Below are 18,342 nucleotides of genomic sequence, written 5' to 3' on the forward strand. Positions count from 1 at the left end.
CTTTAGGGGGTGAGAGGGGGGTGAAGTTGGCACTAAATCGATCTGCCAGGATATTGGCAATATCCTTGGGATCAGTATATTTAATGCCATTCTGTTGTAGCTCAGAGCAGATCTGAGCATTGCCATTTAGATTCATGACATAACTATATAATACCTTGTGGTTGTCTTTGGAATCTTTGGCAATTTTATTTTCTTAACTAGCTTTTGAGGATTTTGAATGATCTCATCTTCTTACTGAGGCTGGTGAAGGAGTTTTTTGCATCCTGGGATTTTCCTCTTTTCTGGAACAGTTTCTTCCTTCTGTTGTATACTTTGTTTATAGCAGGGGACCACCAGATTGGCTTCCTTTTTTTGGAGAAGAGCATCTTGGTTCTATTTGGGAAGGCACGATTCATGCACGAGTGGATGTGCTCGTACAGTGCCTTAGTGTAGGATTCTGCAGTCGAACTTCCAGATCCCATCTGCGTGGGTGTTTTGAAGTGTTAGCTGTACAGAATGCTCTGACAGCCTTTAAGGACCACATTTTTCCAGGACAATTAATGGTAAAGATGGACAAACACCACTGTTATGTGGTACATAAACAAGTAGGGGGGTACCCATTCTTACCCCCTCTGCAGACAAGCCATGACTCTGTGGGATACAGCCTTGAGCTGCCAAGTGCATCTGCAGGCTGAATTCCTGCCAGATAAACTAAATACACTGGCAGACAAACTAAGCAGAAATCTCATGGACCCACACGAGTGGAAACTGGAACCAAAGATTTTCAACATGTTGATCAACAAATGGGGGATCCCAGATGTAGACCTGTTTGCCTCCCCCCAGAACTGCCAATTGGACAAATTCTGCACAAGGACTCCCCACAAACAAGCTTGGAAAGTGGATGCTCTGTCCTTCAGCTGGAAAAATCTATCTGTTTATGCCTTTCCTTTTCTGCCTCTCCTCTCCAAAGTGCTTCTAAAGATCAAACAGGACAAACCAAGGATAATACTGATTGCACCGGACTGGCTACGCCAACACTGGTACTCCCTCTTGCGCAGTGTGTCCCAGCTGGCCCCATGGCACCTGTCTCAGCAGGAGAAGCCGGATTCTGCACCCCCAGCTTCAAGCCCTGAACCTGACAGCCTGGCTAATGACCTAATCATCCATTACCATCTCTAAGTAAACAAGTGTTGGATGTCATTTGGAGGCAAGGAGGCCTAGTACTAGAAAATCTTATGCTGAAAAATGGAAAAGATGTTCTTCATCTCACATTGCTGCAGTCCTTACACTTGGGTAGTCCGCTGTCCACGGTCGGCCCGAATATCAAAGTATAAGGCTGACGTCGGTCATGGCGCATTTAACTGACGTCAGGACGTCAGGGTACAAATGCGCATGACCAGCGTCATATCCTCAGTCTTTTTTGCCGCATGGTCCGATGCAGAAGCAGCATTGCAAGTGCCGGTTGGCGTTCTGAGATTTTTCGATTTCGAAGTTTCAGACCAAGTTCAGAGTTGGCTAAGTACCCCGTTGGGGAATATTTTAGTTTTTTCTTGCCTCAGTCATTTACCGGATGTCAGAAAAAGTTAATAATTGCGTTTCTTGTGGGAAACAGATACCGCATAGAGATTATCATACTTTGTGTATTCCTTGCTTAGGGCCTGAGCACGACGTTGTTGGCTGTCGCTCTTGTGCTAGATTTAATAAACGCACTATAAAGAGAAGGTTGGATTGTGCGAGGTTAGTCTTTGGGAAGCGGTGCAATTATAAAATGCCGTCGGATTCTCCGCCGCCCGCTTCCTCGAAGAAGCGCAAGGACAAGGCAGTTAAGCCTAGGCTAGAAGAACCGTCTGTACTGGACGCCGGTTCTTTAGAGGTGTCGGTGGAGCCGGTGGCTCCACCGGAGATTTCTTTGTGTTCTCCAGGGGCAGGCCAGGTTTAGCTTCAGTTGGTGTTACCCCTAGCTCTTCAGGTACTATGCCCAAGAAGCATATGCTTAAAATGGCAGAAGATTTGATTACTTTGATTAGGGGTTCTATGCCCCCTCCTGCTAAGAGACCTAGGGTGGAACCTGAGCTGGGGGGTTTTGAGCAAGCTTCAGATGTTTCAGAGTCTTCGGCTGAAGACTTACAGGAGTACTCTTCTTATTCTGATTCTGATGTGGATGATTCTACTCCTTCTGCTACTCCTCCTGAGGATTTTTCTTTTTCAGAAACTCTTCATTCCATGAGGGAGCATTTTAAGTGGGAGGGTCAGGACTTCTCTGATTCCAGGAAACGGCTTAGGGAATTTCTGTTTTTACCCCAGCATAGGCCTTTGGCTATACCTCCTGTTTTGGATGTTGTGGAAGATGTTTTTACAGAGGCTTCTCTTAATCCTGATTCTTTGCCTCCTGCTCCTGTTAAGCCGGATAGGTATTACAGGGTGCCTGAAGTTCATAAGTATCTTTTTAAGAGTCCTAGGGCAGACCCAGAAACTGTTAGCCAGGGGCCTAAGGGTGTTAAGGCTTCTGTTGTTAAGAATCCGGTTCCTACAGACAAGGAGGCTAGGGCCTTGGATAGATGGGGAAAGAAAGTTTATACTTCTTCCACTCTTGCTATGAGGGCTCTGAATTGCCAGTTTCACATGTTGAAATACCAAAACTATCTCCTTTCACAATTGAAGTCTAAGGTTGATGCTCTGGCAGTTGGTATTGATTGTAAAGAGTTGCAAGATTTAGTACATGTTTCTGAACAGGTGGGTAAGCATTCTTTGCAATGTTGTTTTGATGCTGTACAAGCCTCGTCTAGGGTGGCTGCCACTGGGACTGTTCTTCGCAGGCACGCCTGGCTGAGGGATCAGAATTTGTCTGAACATGTTAAAACAAGGATTTTAGATGCTCCTTTACAATCTGACGTGTTGTTTGGTCCTCCTGTTGAGACAGTCTTGAAGAAAATGGAAGACAAGGCTAAGTCTATGCAGACTGTTAAAGATTTTTTGCAGGTCCAGCCTTCAAAGTTTAGTAGAAATTGGCCTACTAACGGGTGGACGTACCCTTCTTATGATTCCCAGTCTCGGGGTAAATCTAGACGTGGTAAGGGCAGAGCTCAGGGCTCTTTCAGGCCTAGAACAGGGAGTTCTCCTGCACAGGCTTCGGGTGAGGGCAGGGGTCAGTCCTTTCGTAAGCAGACCCAATGACCTATCTTTTCAGCTGCCAGAGCCTGCTCGTCTGGCAGCACCTTTGGGAGGAAGGTTGGCACTTTTCAAAGAAAATTGGAGTTTAATTACCCAGGACAGATGGGTATTGGATATCATACACCACGGCTACAGGTTTTATTTCTATACCTTGCCTCCTTTCAAAGGCATGCCAGACGTTCCTCCTCAGCAAAGAATAGAGGCTCACAAATGGGTTTCTCTGTTGCTCCAACTAGGGGCCATACAGCCGGTCCCTCTGCCAGAAGTGGGCCTAGGATTTTATTCTCGCCTGTTCCTAGTACCAAAGAAGGGGAACACGTGGAGACCAATTTTGGATTTATCTATCCTCAACACTTATCTGGACATTCCCAAGTTCAAAATGTTGACGTTGCAGCAGCTTTTACCTCTGCTGGGCAAAGATCATTGGATGGTAAGGAGGCTTACCTTCATGTTCCTATCAGACTCAGTTGCAGAAAGTATCTGCGTTTTCGAGCTGGGACTTCTCACTATCAGTTCTCTGCATTGCCCTTTGGCTTATCTACTGCGCCCAGAGTGTTCACGAAAGTTCTGGCTCCAGTGATAGCTTTCTTCAGACTAAAAGGAATACAGATCTATCCTTATTTGGACGACTGCCTAATTCTGGCTCAAGGAAGGGAAGAGCTTCTTCATCATTTGGAATATGTGATAGCAGTGCTAAGATGCCTAGGGTATTCTGTGAACGAAATAAAGTCCAGTCTAGTACCCTCTCAAGACATGTGCTTTCTGGGTGTGAGACTGAATACAGCAGCCCAGATGGCCTGTTTAACCCCGGACAAACAAAAGAGTCTATCCCTTAACTTCCATCAACTATCTCATCAGTCCGGACTGACTGCAAGGACAGTCCTTCAAGCCTTAGGGTTCATGGCATCTTGTATTCTGGTGCTTCCCAATGCCAAACTGCATATGAGGAAGCTACAATGGTATCTCAAAAATGTATGGACACAGCACTGCCAGGATCTGGACACTGTCATTCAAATAATACCTTGCATTCAGAAGGAATTTTTGTGGTGGGCTCAGGAATGTCACCTAAACAAGGGACTCTCTGTGACCCGGCCAGAGGCAAGTCAGATTTTAACGACAGATGCCTCGGACAAAGCTTGGGGAGCTCATCTGAATGGAAAGTGGATACAAAACTAGTGGCCTGTCAGACTACAACATCTACATATCAACATGAAGGGGATGTTAGCAGTCCAGTTTGCATTAATAGCTTTCAAGGAATTCCTTCTTCCAGGACAGGTGTTGATTCTAACAGACAACACAACTGTCATGTGGTACATCAACAAGCAAGGGGAACGATTCTTATCCTCTATGCAGGCAAACAATGATTTTGTGGGAGACTGCTCTCAGTTTACAGCTCAATCTTCAGGCAAGGTTTCTGCCAGGAGCACAGAACTCCTTAGCAGATGTGTTGAGCAGGCAATTATGGATCCCCACGAGTGGAAATTGGATCCTCATGTATTTCAGAAATTGACAGTGTCATGGGGAACTCCAGACATAGATCTGTTCGCTTCTCCACTAAACCATCAGCTGCCAAAGTTTTGCACAAAAAGGTTTCATCCCACAGCTTGGAAAGTGGATGCTCTTTCTTTCAATTGGAGCAATCTTCATGTGTATGCCTTTCCACCTCTGCCTCTCCTCCCAAAGGTACTTCTGGAGGTCAGACAGGACAAGCCAAGGATGATTTTAATAGCTCCAGATTGGCCTCGACAGCACTGGTACCCATTACTGAGAAGTCTAGTACGGAAGCCTCCATGGCCTTTGCCTTCGATTCCACACCTGTTGTCACAGGAAGACAGCCATTTGCTCAATGTCAAACTTCACTCTCTTCACCTAACAGCCTGGCATATTCTGTTTTGAGCCATAAAGGGTCTCAACTTCCACAACAAGTTTTGAATGTGATTTTGGAAGCTAGAAGGCCTAGTACAAGGAAAGTGTACGCAGATAAATGGAAGAGATTTTTATTTTGGAGTGCAGCAAAGGATTTTGATGTTTCTGAGCCTAATTTAAGTGTGGCTCTTCAATATCTTACTGAGTTACTGGACAAAGGTTTGTCCTTCTCTTCTATTAAAGTTCATGCTGCAGCAATTTCAGCTCACTATGATTGCGACCCGCCATTGTTTTCTCATCCTTTGTTCAAGCAATTTCTTAGAGGGGCAAAGAATATAAGACCCCCACGAAGAGCTCCTACTCCTGCTTGGGATCTCAATTTTGTGTTGGAGAAACTCACTCTACAACCTTTTGAGCCTGCAGCTACTGCTGAGTTGAAATATTTATCATGGAAGACTGCTTTTTTATTGGCCATTACCTCTGCAAGAAGGGTTTCTGAATTGCAGGCCCTTATGGCAGTTGAGCCTTTCTTGATTTTCCATAAGGATAGGGTATCATTACGTACTAATCCTTCCTTTCTGCCTAAGGTGGTTTCTAGTGTGGCTTTAAACCAGACTATTCATTTGCCTACTTTTTATGCAAATCCCCAAAATAAAGGGGAAAAGATTTTGCACACTTTGGATGTACACAGACAGTTGCGTTATTATTTGGACTGAACTAAAGGGTTCAGGCAGTCTCAGCAGTTGCTTGTTTCTTTTGCTTTGAGTTCTCAGGGCAAGCCTGTATCAAAACAAACTATTTCTAAGTGGATTGGGTTTTGCATTGCTTTCTGTTATTCCCATCATGGCACGGAGGTTCCAGCTGGGATTAGGCCTCATTCCACTAGGGCTACTGCCACTTCCACAGCTTTTTTGAGGGGTGTAGCAACCAAGGATATTTTAGAGGCTGCTACTTGGAGTTCTGTGCATACCTTCTCTAGGCATTATCACCTGCCACTTTACTCTAAGTCCAGGGCTGGTTTTGCCACTGCGGTTTTGCAGGGCATTTTAGCAGCACCTGCTTCCTTATAGTTAGCCATCCTCCCTTATCTCTGCTTTGGGATTCTACCCAAGTGTAAGGACTGCAGCAATGTGAGATGAAGAACATAGTACAGTTTTGTACCTACCATAAATGTAGATGTTCGAAGATCCACATTGCTGCAGTCCAATTTACCCTCCCTCCTTCCCCTCTGTACTTGGAGGTGATTGTGTGGTTGGGTTGTACATATTGTGTGTATTTATATTGTACATATAGTTAGTGCAAGGGTGGTTGGTTATTTGTTTGCTGTCTTTTGGTTTTGACCTTTATTTTTAAGGTCTTCTGACATCTGGGGCAAGAAAAGACTGAGGATATGACGCTGGTCATGCGCATTTGTACCCTGACGTCCTGACGTCAGTTAAATGCGCCATGACCGACGTCAGCCTTATACTTTGATATTCGGGCCGACCGTGGACAGCGGACTACCCAAGTGTAAGGACTGCAGCAATGTGGATCTTCGAACATCTACATTTATGGTAGGTACAAAACTGTACTATTCTTTGCCTGGAACCAAACTCAAGGGATGGCTACAACAGCGCCCAGTTTACCTCAGATTCTTCAATACTTAACTGAGATGCTTCACAAAGGCCTTTCCTTTTCCTCCATCAAAATTCACGCCTCAGCCATTTCAGCTCATTACAACACAGAACCAACCCTCTTTTCTCACCCACTGCTCAAGCAGTTCCTCAGAGTGGCCAAAAACGTAAGACCCCCCAGGAGAGCCCCAACTCCAGCCTGGGACCTTAATTTTGTATTGGAAAAACTCACCCTTCCCCCTTTTGAGCCAGCTGCAACTGCAGAGTTAAAATTCCTTTCTTGAAAAACGGCTTTCCTTTTAGCAATCACTTCAGCAAGAAGGTTATCTGAATTTACAGGCCCTTATGGCAGTGGCGCCTTTCATCATCTTTCATGCAGACAGGGTGTCCCTCAGGACCAATCCCTCTTACATGCCCAAGGTGGTATTCATTGTGGCTCTTAATCAGTCCATTCATTTGCCAACCTTCTTTTCTAATCCACAGAGCAAAGGGGAATGGATACTGCATTCCTTAGATGTGCATAGACAAGTTAGATGTTACTTCGACGGGACTAAACCTCAAAGGACGTCTGAACAACTGCTAGTGGCATTTGCTGCAGGGGCAGAGGGGAAGGCTATTTCAAAGCAAACCATTTTTAAATGGATAGGCCATTGCATTCATTTCTGCTATAAGCACCACGGAAAACCTATCCCACAGGGGATTAGACCCCATTCAACCAGTGCTGCATCTACCTGTACAGCCTTTCTCAGAGGTGTCCTTACCAGAGACATCCTAGAAGCTGCTACCTGGAGTTCCGTTCATACTTTCACCAAGCATTACCATTTGCCAATTTTCTCTAAATCCAGAGCTGGCTTTGCCACTGCAGTCTTGCAGGGCCTTATAGCTGGTCCTAATGCTATTTAAATTCTTCCTCCCATCCTTAGCTTTGGGAATCTACCCAATTGTGATGATTGCAACAGTGAAACATGAAGAGCATAGTACAGTTGTGTACACTTAGCATAAATGTAGATGTTTGAGTGTATTCACTGTTGCAGTCCTGGGTTACCCACCCTCTAGCCCCCTGACTTCCTTTGGCTGTACCTCTATTCTCCTTTACTATACTTAAAAGCTTTTTGGTGTATTTGCTTTTTTGTTGGAGGTATAACCTTGTGTGTGTGTGTGTATGTGTGTGTGTATATATATATATATATATATATATATATATATATATATATTTATATTTTTTTAATATATTTAATTGCTTCCCATTGGGGGGGGGGCACCTGACGTCTGGGCCAAGGAAAACTGATGTAATGGCGCCGACTGCATGCTTTATACCCCTGACTACCTGATGTCACAGAAGATGAGACAGCAACCGACGCAGGACCCAAAACTTTGATAATCAGGCTGACTGAGGGCTACTGCAAACAGATAACCCAAATGTGATGACTGCAACAGTGAATACACTCGAACGTCTGCATTTATGGTAAGTGCACACAACTGTGCTTTTTATTTAAGTAAGACTTTTTATAAATCTAGTCAGCTCTTTGTTTCTTTTCATCCTAGGTCCTTAGGAATGGCTGCATCCAAGCAAATTATTTCTGCTTGCATTTCTAAAGTCATTTCTTTTTGTTGATCTTTCTTCTGTTAAGGGTCATTCTACTAGAGCTGTGGTTTCTTCTGGTTCTTTTTTGAAGGTTTTGGATGCTAACTCTATTCTTGTGGCAGTTACCTGACCTTCTGTGCATACGTTTACCAAGCACTACAAGTTGGATGGAATTTCCAGAGCTAGAGCTGATTCTGCTAGGGCCATCCTTCATAGTTTCCTAGAGAGCTCTGCTGGTCCGTCCTCCTCTTTCTTTTTTTTGAGCTTTGGCACACTTCCTGTTGTAGTGAATACTGCAACAGTGAAATGGAATGATACAGTACAGTTGTGTAAAATCTTACCGTGATGGTAGATGTCCTCCTCTTCATTGTTGCAGTATTCTCTCCCACCCTCTTCCCCCTGGTTCATTTCTCTTCTGGATGTACTGATTACCACTGTATTCCTTCAACTGGCATTCCTAATGGGGTTCTCAGTTCTGTGGATGGTACATCCAGATGTTACCTTTATGGCCTGTGCTTCACGGGGAGCAAATGTGTGACATACAGCATACCTTAAAGTAACCTAAAGGCTTTGGTAGACTGGCCAAGACATCAGGCTACCCTTGGGAGAGGATCCCCATTCTAATGAATACTGCAATAGTGAAGAGAAGGACATCTACCATTGTGGTAAGATTTCACAAAGTGTGCTTTTCACGCTGTTGTCTGTCATTATACTCACCACAACAAAACTATTCCAGGCAGAGTCAAGGCCCACTCTACCAGGGCCTTGGCTTCATTTGTGGCTGTTTGGAAAGGATTGGATTCTAGAAATATTCCAGAAGCAGCAACTTAGTCTTCTGTACATACTGTTAAAAGGCATTACAAGCTGGATTCCTTCTCCAGGTCTAGTTCAGGCTTTGTTAGGACCATTTTCCAGGGGCTCCTGGCCCCCTTCCACCTCCCAAATATAGTAAGCTATGGTAATCTTTTTGTATAGCTAAGGCTACTGCAGCAGTGATCAACATGATGCACATTGTAAAGTTGTTAGTAAACTTACCATAACAGTAGATGTTCGAATGATCACTGCTGCAATAGCCACTTTCTCCATCCACCCCCTTGTTTCTGGTGTGTTTATGCCTGAGTGCTGACACATTTTTCCTTCTAGCGTTTTCAGATCCAGGGCTCAGTCTCCATCTGCCACTCTCTGTTGGTATGAAAGCTCTGAAGGGCTTGGCACCCAGACCTTTTTAGTCCGCTCAGCCTGAGATAAGTGTTTGGGCACGTGGAAAGTGCCCTGAAGCTTTGGAAGCTAACAACCTTTTATATCCTTGGCAGGATGTAACCTACATATCTAAGGCTACTGCAGCAGTGGTCATTCGAACATCTGCTGTTATGGTAAGCTTACTTGTACAGCTGCACCTTCTGATTGTTTGATCACAAATCTCAGTAAAAGATCTACGGCATTTTTGCATATTGCGTGAGAAGGCTTGGTTTCACGTCATTGGCATTGCAAAAAGGTATGCCAGGAAAAAGTTAAGGAAATTTCACTCAGATGTTATGGTAACCAGCTCCACCTCAGGTCTTGGCCTCCACTTCAGAAACCTTGCTGCCACTGAGCCTGTTTGCTAGAAGATGAGTGGAGCCTGAAATCTACACGAAGAGCTTGCCACTTGTCAGTTCTGCTAGTTGAAGTAGTCCCCGATACAGACATGGACGTTTCTCATGCTACTTCAGCAGTCTGGCTTACTGGTGGGCACTAATTTATTTCAGGGTTGGATTAAGGTGTTTACCTCACAAAAACAAGATATAGTTTAATTCTCACTCTTGGGAAGCATGGCTAGTCTTAAGTAAAAAAAAATCTCTGAGGTCGTTAGCCTAGTAATTACCTGTGAACCAGTTATTTTGGTACCATTTATTCCTTAGTTAGGGAATAGGGTTGTACACTTTGACCTTGCAGAGAGCAGAACTGTGAACCCAAGGTAGAGTGGTTTATTATTTTCATAAAGTTCTGTATTTTTTGCCCTTCTTTTGTTGTATTGTTTCACTCATTTGGACATCATTATTGATGGGATTTCTAATTTCCTTTTCTAATCAGCCGTTTTTTAGAAATTCTGAAGCTCATACCATGGAGGTTGCTGCTCTTTGTGGTTATAGCCCCTTTTCACAGCATATCTGGACTTCTTTTGTGGGGAAGTCTGTTTAGTCTTTCAGAAAGGATTTGATTGCCCTTTAGGATATCCAGGCATTGGTATTTGCATTGTCTTAAACCATTCCATTCATTACTCAAATTTTACTTGAAGAAAGGACATGAGTTTGGGAAGGCAAAGGTGTTTAGTCATTTCCTTTGCTCCAGATTGAGGGTCTGGGTGTAAATCATGAAGGTACATAGAAATACTGGGCATGTAGTATAGTGATATGGAGATATTAAAATACAAAAGATTCATTGTAAAAGATTTTTCAGTGTTTGCTTCAGAGCAAACTGGTATATAAAATATTAATGCTGACTCTTTATACTGCTTTATGTGACCCAGTTCCTAAAATAAGTGTACTATTTTAAATATCATGTTCTATTCACTTATATTTCAGAATTCAGACACACCAGAGGATTTTAGAGTCCATAAGTTTGAGAAACAGATCTGCACAGTAAATGACATATGGGTGCAACGATGGTTAAACTATTCATGTGAAAAACGTCCTGTAGAAATAGATAAGTAAGTAACTTTTTATAACTGTTTCACTGACAGCTGGTTTGCAAAAGTATTAGAATACATTACTGCAGTTTTAAACCTGAAAGACATTTTTTCAAATTATTGAAAAATGCACATTTTTTTTACTTCAGTAGAAACAGTTGTTAATTTGGTATTGAAATTTTAAAAGCGAGTCTTACTAGCTCATTTTTCAAAAGCACGAGTACTACATTAAGTATTCCATAAGGCATCTCAAGGCATTTTGTTGGTGTTTCAGTTTAGCTTCATTGATTTCAGCAATAGGAATATACTCGGGAAGCAGTGTGAAGGTCTGTCATGTACTGGTTCATTAGTCCTATCCTCTGAATGTTTACTATCTGCAGGTTTTCTTTTCATTCCGTTATTTCAAATGCTTCATTGATAGTATCTCAGCAGTATTCCATACCTGCTTATATTCATTATCTGCTCACTCCTCACACTTTTTTGACCCCCCCCATAAGATCCCTTGCCAGACATCATGCTACTTGAACACCTCATCCATTCTTTAATCAGCCCACTTCCTTCAACTGTTTGTGCCCCCCCCCCCCCACGTAATCCATTATGGAGAGATCTTTTAATTTAAAGAAGACTGTATACTTTTTTCTTTTTAAACCAGAAGCATCTTTAGTATATTGTCACGATATAGGCAATCATTCATTTATATAAATGAAAACAAACCCTATTGATATAATCCCAGTTGCAGACCTTTTACATCATAAACCATGTTGACAGTCCTAGTTGCAAACATTGTACATCACTTATAATCTACCCAGTTATTGTCAGTCAAACATTACATAGCTCATTCAAGTCCTGCCTTCTTTTAAATCCCATTCCTCCCATGTATGTGTTGTTCCCACAATTCCCATTTTTTCCTATGTAATTTGGCATACTGTTTGGTAAAGATCCCAATTCCAGTTGTTTAATCTGTTGGTCACTACTAGTAGTACAGTCGGTTTAGACCTTGATTTCCATTTTCTAGTAATTGCTTTTTTTGTAGCTACCATAATTAGATTGAGATCTTACTATGTCTAGCCAATTCCGATTCTGTCTCGTAGCTCAGAAAAATCATTTGCCTAGTTGCACCAATTTGCTCACCTAGTATCTCCGACAAAGTAGTCTGCAGGGGATCTTTAAAGTCTGCCAGTTCATTACACTCGTGGAAAATATGTTCCCAGTTATCCCTTTCTTCCCCATCACACCTCAAACATTTGCTGTCTACCTGAGGAACAATTCTCTGGAGTTGACTTGGGGTATACAAAATATGTGTAAACCTTTCTAATCAAAAATCTTAAATCATCTAGATTTTATTGCATATATCCCCCATTGTTTCTTTGTGAATTGCTTATGCAATCTCTCTTCCCAGTCCTTTGTAACTTTCTCTGTTTGATTCTTATAGTTGTCATGCAGTATTGTATATGCTGTACTAATTATTCTTTTTCTAATGGCAGCTTCTGTTCTAGATTTTACTAAAAACTCTTACCAGTGCTGGTCTTTCATGTAGGACCCCCCCCCCCCATTTATTTCTCTTTCCCTATGCTCCATCAGTCCTTGATGGGGAAGGCAGTCTCTAACCTGCAATCCAAATAAATTCTTCCCATCTGATCTGTTACCTTCCCAGTCTAGTTATTTGCTTCCAGTACCTTGGTTTCTTGTCAGTTTTCTCCAATAAATTCAAGCCTCCTGTTGCCTATTGTCTGTGTCCCTAATTGCAGTTGTCCCTTTCTGCAGAAACTCTTTCCTCCATTCTCACGTTGACTTAGAATACTTTCTGCTACTTTATGAATATTCTGTATGGTTACTGTACTGTTTCCCTTAAAGATCTGCATCCAAAATCCCACTTGTTTCTTGAGCTTCCCTTCGTTTCATAATCATCCCTTTACCTAAGGTAGAGGGATTCGATTTTGTTGAGGAACCCTTTTTCCATGTTCTAGTTTAACCCACGATCAGATCACCCTCATCTGTGAAATGGTGGCTCTAATATTGGAAAACAGTCAGTGTTCTGTAGTCCTGTCTCACCTTCATTCTTAGATATGGGATCAGAGCCGATCTTCGGCTCCAACTTGGCCTGTTTACAAGCTGGAAGTCTTCTAGTTGACTCGTGGCTAGGTAGGTATCCCATGGTGCACCAGTACAATCCCCAGATGTCGTTTGCCATGTCAATGAGTTCAGTCGTGCTTCCCTTTGGCACTGGCTAAGTGTTGCATTTACTTTAACTTTTTCCAAAATTTTTTGGCTCTGTTTAGCTTTTAAGTAGTAAAAACTGTTACTGCTTTATCATTAATCAGTTAGCGTAGTTATTAGTGTAGTTAGCTTATACTTGTGCCATTTGGTGCAATCTTTGGCCTTTTGACCTGTTTTGGCTTAGTATTGGTATCCTGTGTGCTGGTTTTTGTATACTCATAGAATTAGTAGTTGTAGACGCCTTCTGCGCACTGTTAGACTGTGTGTGCTAATAAGATAGTCTAGTGTTTTTGGCGGTTTCCCGCTTGTTAATTGGTTAGCATTGTTTGATTTGCTATCATTGTTAACAGAACTATGTTCTGTTAGTTATTGGAATAAGTTTGAGTTTTTTGCGGATTCCCACTTGTTTTGTTGATATTTCTGCTTGAGTGTGTGTGAAATTCTATACTTTCTGTAAATTTCTAGGTTTGTTTTAGTTAGAAGACCTAGTTTCTTTGTTTCCTTTCCTGGCTGGGCTAGGCCTGTTTAAGTTAGAGGACGTAGTCCTCATGGTGTCTTTCTCCTTCCTACAGGGCCAGGCCCATTTAAATTAGAGGACCTAGTCCTCCTTCTCCTTTTTCTCTGTCTGCATGTATCCTTTCTGCGCGAATGTCTAGAGAGAGTAAGGATCATAAGCCATCTGGCTTTAAGAAGTGTATTAAGTGCTCTCAAAAAATGTCCATAACGGATGGTCACAGTAATTGTGTTTACTGTTTGGGTGCCATCTATTTACAGGAGGCCTGTTTATTTTGCCATGCTTTCAGTCCTAGGGTGTTGCAGGAGAGGAAGAACAAGCTCATCCTAAAAGGTCTTCTTAAACCTTCCTTTGAGGAAGATCTGTCTAGCTCTTCCTCATCTTCAAAATCCACCAAGGGAAAATCTAAATCCTCTAAGAAGCCCTCCCCAGCACCGGCTGGTGTCTTGGAGCCACCTCTTAAGATATCAAAATCAGACAAGTCCACTGTCTCATCAGCTTCACAGGCCTCAGTGCCGACTGAGAGCAGTATTGTGATTACAGGGTCTGTTCCAAGTACTTCAGAGCCGGCCACTGAGACTATTTCTCGGTGCCGGTCTATGGATCATCTACCGGCCTCGATATTGAAATCTCCAATACCTCAGAGATCATGCTCTCCTACTCTGTCATCCAGGTTTTCCAGGAGTTTATCGGGAAGAAGATGTAGGGAGGGCAGTGCTGAGACCGTTGAAGTCATCTGCTTTGCCTAAATTGCTATTGGCTCTGACCCAGTAGGTTCCGGAGCCACTTGAGTCCGTTTAACCCTCTGTGATCATTCCTCCTCTGAGCCATGCTGGTCTTTCAGAGCTGGAGTGTTTGGTACCACTGGTGGAACCTTCAGCTCCAGCTTCCCCTGTGACTGTTTCAGAGCCGAGTTCTGCTCTGACACTCTTGGCACCGTCCGTAGTGTCTAGGGGCCGAAGCTTCCCGGTCGGCCCCGACAGGGATGCTTGGAACCAAACTTCTTTGGTTATGAGTCTTCCTCTCGGCACGTCGGCTAGGTTGAGTTCAGACCCTATGTCTATTTCGAGCTGATAGCTCTGGAGCTGATGGTATCCTCGGTCTCCTCGGAGCCGGGGAGGTCTTTGGTGCCGGAGAGGTCGGCATTCGAGATGATGTGTACTGTCCCGATCGTCCGCTTCTACCAGAGGTGTCGGCACACTTCCCCCTAAAGCACCTACTTCTGTCTCCGCTCCTACCCCCTCTATGGACAGCAGAGACCCTCAGCCTCAGGAGCCACCAGCTGGTGACCCCCACTCTTCCGAGACCTCCCTGGAATGTCCTTCTGAGGATACCCCACATAAGAGAACATGTAAGAGGAAGCATGTAGACTCCCAGGATGAGTCTCTGACCTCTGACACTGACCTCGAGGAGTTGGAAGGGTCCCCCAAGTCATCCTCTGATGTCTCCTTCGTAGACATCCTGGAAATCCTTAAGCAGAGGTGCGGCTGGCCCACTGTCACCCCTTCTGATGAGTAGTCTGTGTACCTGAAGGCTTTCGGGTCTCAGCCTTCAGCCTCTTGGGTGTCTCCACCTTTTGGCGAACTGATGGAGCTAGTTAGTCGAAAGGTGTGGGATACTCCTGATGCCATGGAGCCAGTCCCCAGGAGACCGAATAAGTTTCTTTCTGCCCCTCCTGAGAAAGATTTTTTGTCTAAAGGTGTTCCCGTAGATGCCATGGTGGTGGCGGCGGCTACTAAGGAACTAGCTGAGACTTCTTCTGTTCATCCGCCAAATAGAGTCTTGAACGATGGACAGATACAGGAAGTGTATCTTTAGTTCAGTGGCATTTACCCTCTGGTCGCTGAACTACCTTACTCGCTTCACTAGACTTCAGAGAGATCTCCTTAAAGAGTTAGGAGATTCTCTACAAGATACATATACTGAGGGAGTCCCTGACAAGGTTTCTGCCTAATTGTCCACCTTGAACTCTATCGTCAACTATTCCATGCGGCTTATTTCGTATGCAGCCGATGGAGCGAGTAGAGCAGCAGGTTCAGGAATTTCCCTGAGACGTCATTCCTGGATGCGTTTGTGTAACTTTGCGGAACTGTTTGTCTACCTTTACCAACGCCACCTTCGGTTCCTCCTTGTTTGGATCCAAGGTAAAAGGCACACTCACCTGGTGCGAGCAAGAAGGAAAAAAACTCTCTGCCACGGGAGTACGTTTTACTGTGCCTTCTAGACCATACTCTAAAGGTCAGAGGGGCAGTAAAATGTGGTTCAAGAAGTCCCAGAGGTTTTTCCAGGATGCACAGGGTTACTCCTCCTTCAAAGGCAGAGGAGGAGGAAATGGTAGACTTTGCACTAGAGGTAGGGGTGGTCCACAAAACCAGGGAGGTCACAATTCCTTTCGGGGCCGGCCTTACCAGCGCTCCTGATGTGGGGCCCGACTGTGCTTCTCTGGGGCCAGTCGGGGGTCGCATTTCTTTGTACCCAGAAGCCTGACTGGGTATCAGTCAAGACAAGTGGGTACAAATAATTATTACCAGAGGTTATGTCATACCCTTTGCCCTTCCACCTGTTCCCAGAAGATCCTGGATGTTCCACCCAGTCACAGGGATCAGGCAACTGTGGAGGTCAGCAAGTTGCTGTCAAAAAGAGTCCTCCAGCCCGTCCCAGCAGACCAAATAGGATACGGAACTTACTCCAGATTTTTTTTAGTGCCAAAACGTACAGGGGACTGGAGGCCTATTCTGGACCTCAGCAGATTGAACGATTCAGTAAAGAAGGACAAGTTCTGGATGATGACACTGCAGTCTATACTCCCGTTATTAGGGAAAGACAATTGGATGTGCTCAATAGAGCTCAAAGATGCCTATTACCACATAAAAATGGACAGGGCGTCGAGGAGTCATCTATGCTTCCGGCTGGGAGCCAGTCATTACCAGTTTTGTGCTCTGCCCTTTGGTCTCACCACAGCCCCCAGGGTGTTCACCAAATGTATGGCAGTAGTGACAGCTCACCTGAGATGTCGAGGATTCCAGGTGTTTCTGTATCTGGACCACTGGTTCTTGACCGCTCCCTCCAGGCATCTACTTTTTCAGGCCAGGGACGCTACTCTTCAGCTTTGTACCTAGCTTGGAATTTCTATAAATTGGGAAAAATCTGCCTTATTGCCCTCTCAGTCTGTGATTTTTATAGGCGCAGAGGATAGGCACAGTAGACATGTTGGCTCGTCTTCCTGCTGAAAGGGCACAGAATCTGGTTCTTCAAATTCAGCGTCTTCTTCCCTTACGAAAGGTCAAAGCCAAGATTATTCTGCAACTTCTAGGGACTTTGTCTTCCACCATATTACTAGTGCCACTAGCCAGGTTACACATGAGAATTCTTCAGTGGCTCCTGTTGTCCCAGTGGTCTTTTCAGCACCTCACGTTATCTCTTCACATTCTGCTGACAGAATCTTGCAAGAAGGTCCTCCTTTGGTGGGCACTACCCAGGCAGTTAACCATGGGCACCTCATTTGTCCCTCACCCAACCCATTGCTACTGTGACCACGGATGCCTCACAAATAGGGTGGGAGGGGCATTATCTTGGCAGGACTGTCCAAGGCACATGGCAAGATCACGAGGCTCACCTGCATATCAATGTTTTAGAGATGGGGGCAGTGCTCCTGGCGTTGCAAGCAATCCACGACCTTCTGCCTCTGGGGACTATTGCAATACAATCAGACAATGTCGGTAGTATGGTATATTAACAAATAAGGTGGAACCAGTTCTTACCCACTGTGTTGAGAGGCCATGTGAATTTGGAAATGGGTGATGGCTTCCCAGCGTTTTCTGGTGGCAATGCACATTCCAGGGACAACCAGTGTGAAAGCTGGCAATCCTTATGCCTCAAGAGTGGTCTCTGAAACAGGAAACAGCGGAACAGATTTTCCGCAGATGGGGACAGCCTTGCTGCTACCTCTTTGCCAGTCCAATCAGTGCCAAATGCAGCAGCTACATGTTCTTCGTGTTTCACTGTTGCAGTCATCACATTTGGGTTATCTGCTTGCAGTAGCCCCAGTCGACCTGATTATCAAAGTCTTATGTCCTGCGTCAGTTGCTGTCTCATCTTCCGTGACGTCAGGTAGTCAGGGATATAAAGCATGCAGCTGACGCCATTACATCAGTCTTTCTTGCTGTGCAGTGCCAGAAGCAGTTCGCAAGTGCTGGTCGGCCGACTCCTGAAATTTTCGAAGTAAAGTTGTTCAATCTCGCCGTTCATTCATCATTGATAGGTTCGGAGCCGATCCTCTGCTCCGACACGGCCGACTAGCAAGCTTAAAGTTCTCTAGTAGCTCGAGACCCCACCCCTTATCCCATAATGCACTGCCGGAATGACCTCAGATCTAGTTTGCTGCAGCACGGATCTCTTGGTTTCCAGCTTGGCTCGAGATTTATTGGGAGCTTTTCAACTTTCAGCAAGTTATATTTTTTAATTTTTATATATCCTTGTTCTGTTCTTAATAGCAGATATACTAGCTAGTAGACAGTAGTTTTTCTGTGTTCATACCCCTTCCCTCAATATTATATATCTTGCCTTCAGCCCTTTGGCCTTAGGATCCCTTCTTTAGTGATTAGTCAGTGTTCCCTTTTGGGTCTATTGATTTTGGATTTCTAGTTGCCCAACACAATGTGGCTGAAATTCTCCAGGTGCAACTAACACTAGGTAAGACTGCAATCCAAATTGTAGCTTGCTACAGATC

At 44.2% G+C, this 18,342-nt stretch overlaps 1 protein-coding gene across 4 annotated transcripts in view; it reads left to right on the forward strand.

Moving 5' to 3' along the window:
• Window positions 1-18,342, forward strand: part of HERC4 (HECT and RLD domain containing E3 ubiquitin protein ligase 4) — a 3,175,640-nt gene that overhangs the window by 1,269,235 nt on the left and 1,888,063 nt on the right. For all 4 annotated transcript variants that reach the window (XM_044056374.1, XM_044056377.1, XM_044056376.1 and 1 more), the window contains one exon: window positions 10,779-10,903. In XM_044056374.1, coding sequence (XP_043912309.1) covers window positions 10,779-10,903 — 125 coding nt within the window. The remainder of the gene's footprint in view (window positions 1-10,778; window positions 10,904-18,342) is intronic.

Source organism: Protopterus annectens, chromosome 14.part0 (assembly GCF_019279795.1).
Source record: "Protopterus annectens isolate FY-2018-M chromosome 14.part0, PAN1.0, whole genome shotgun sequence".
NCBI lineage: Eukaryota > Metazoa > Chordata > Ceratodontiformes > Protopteridae > Protopterus > Protopterus annectens.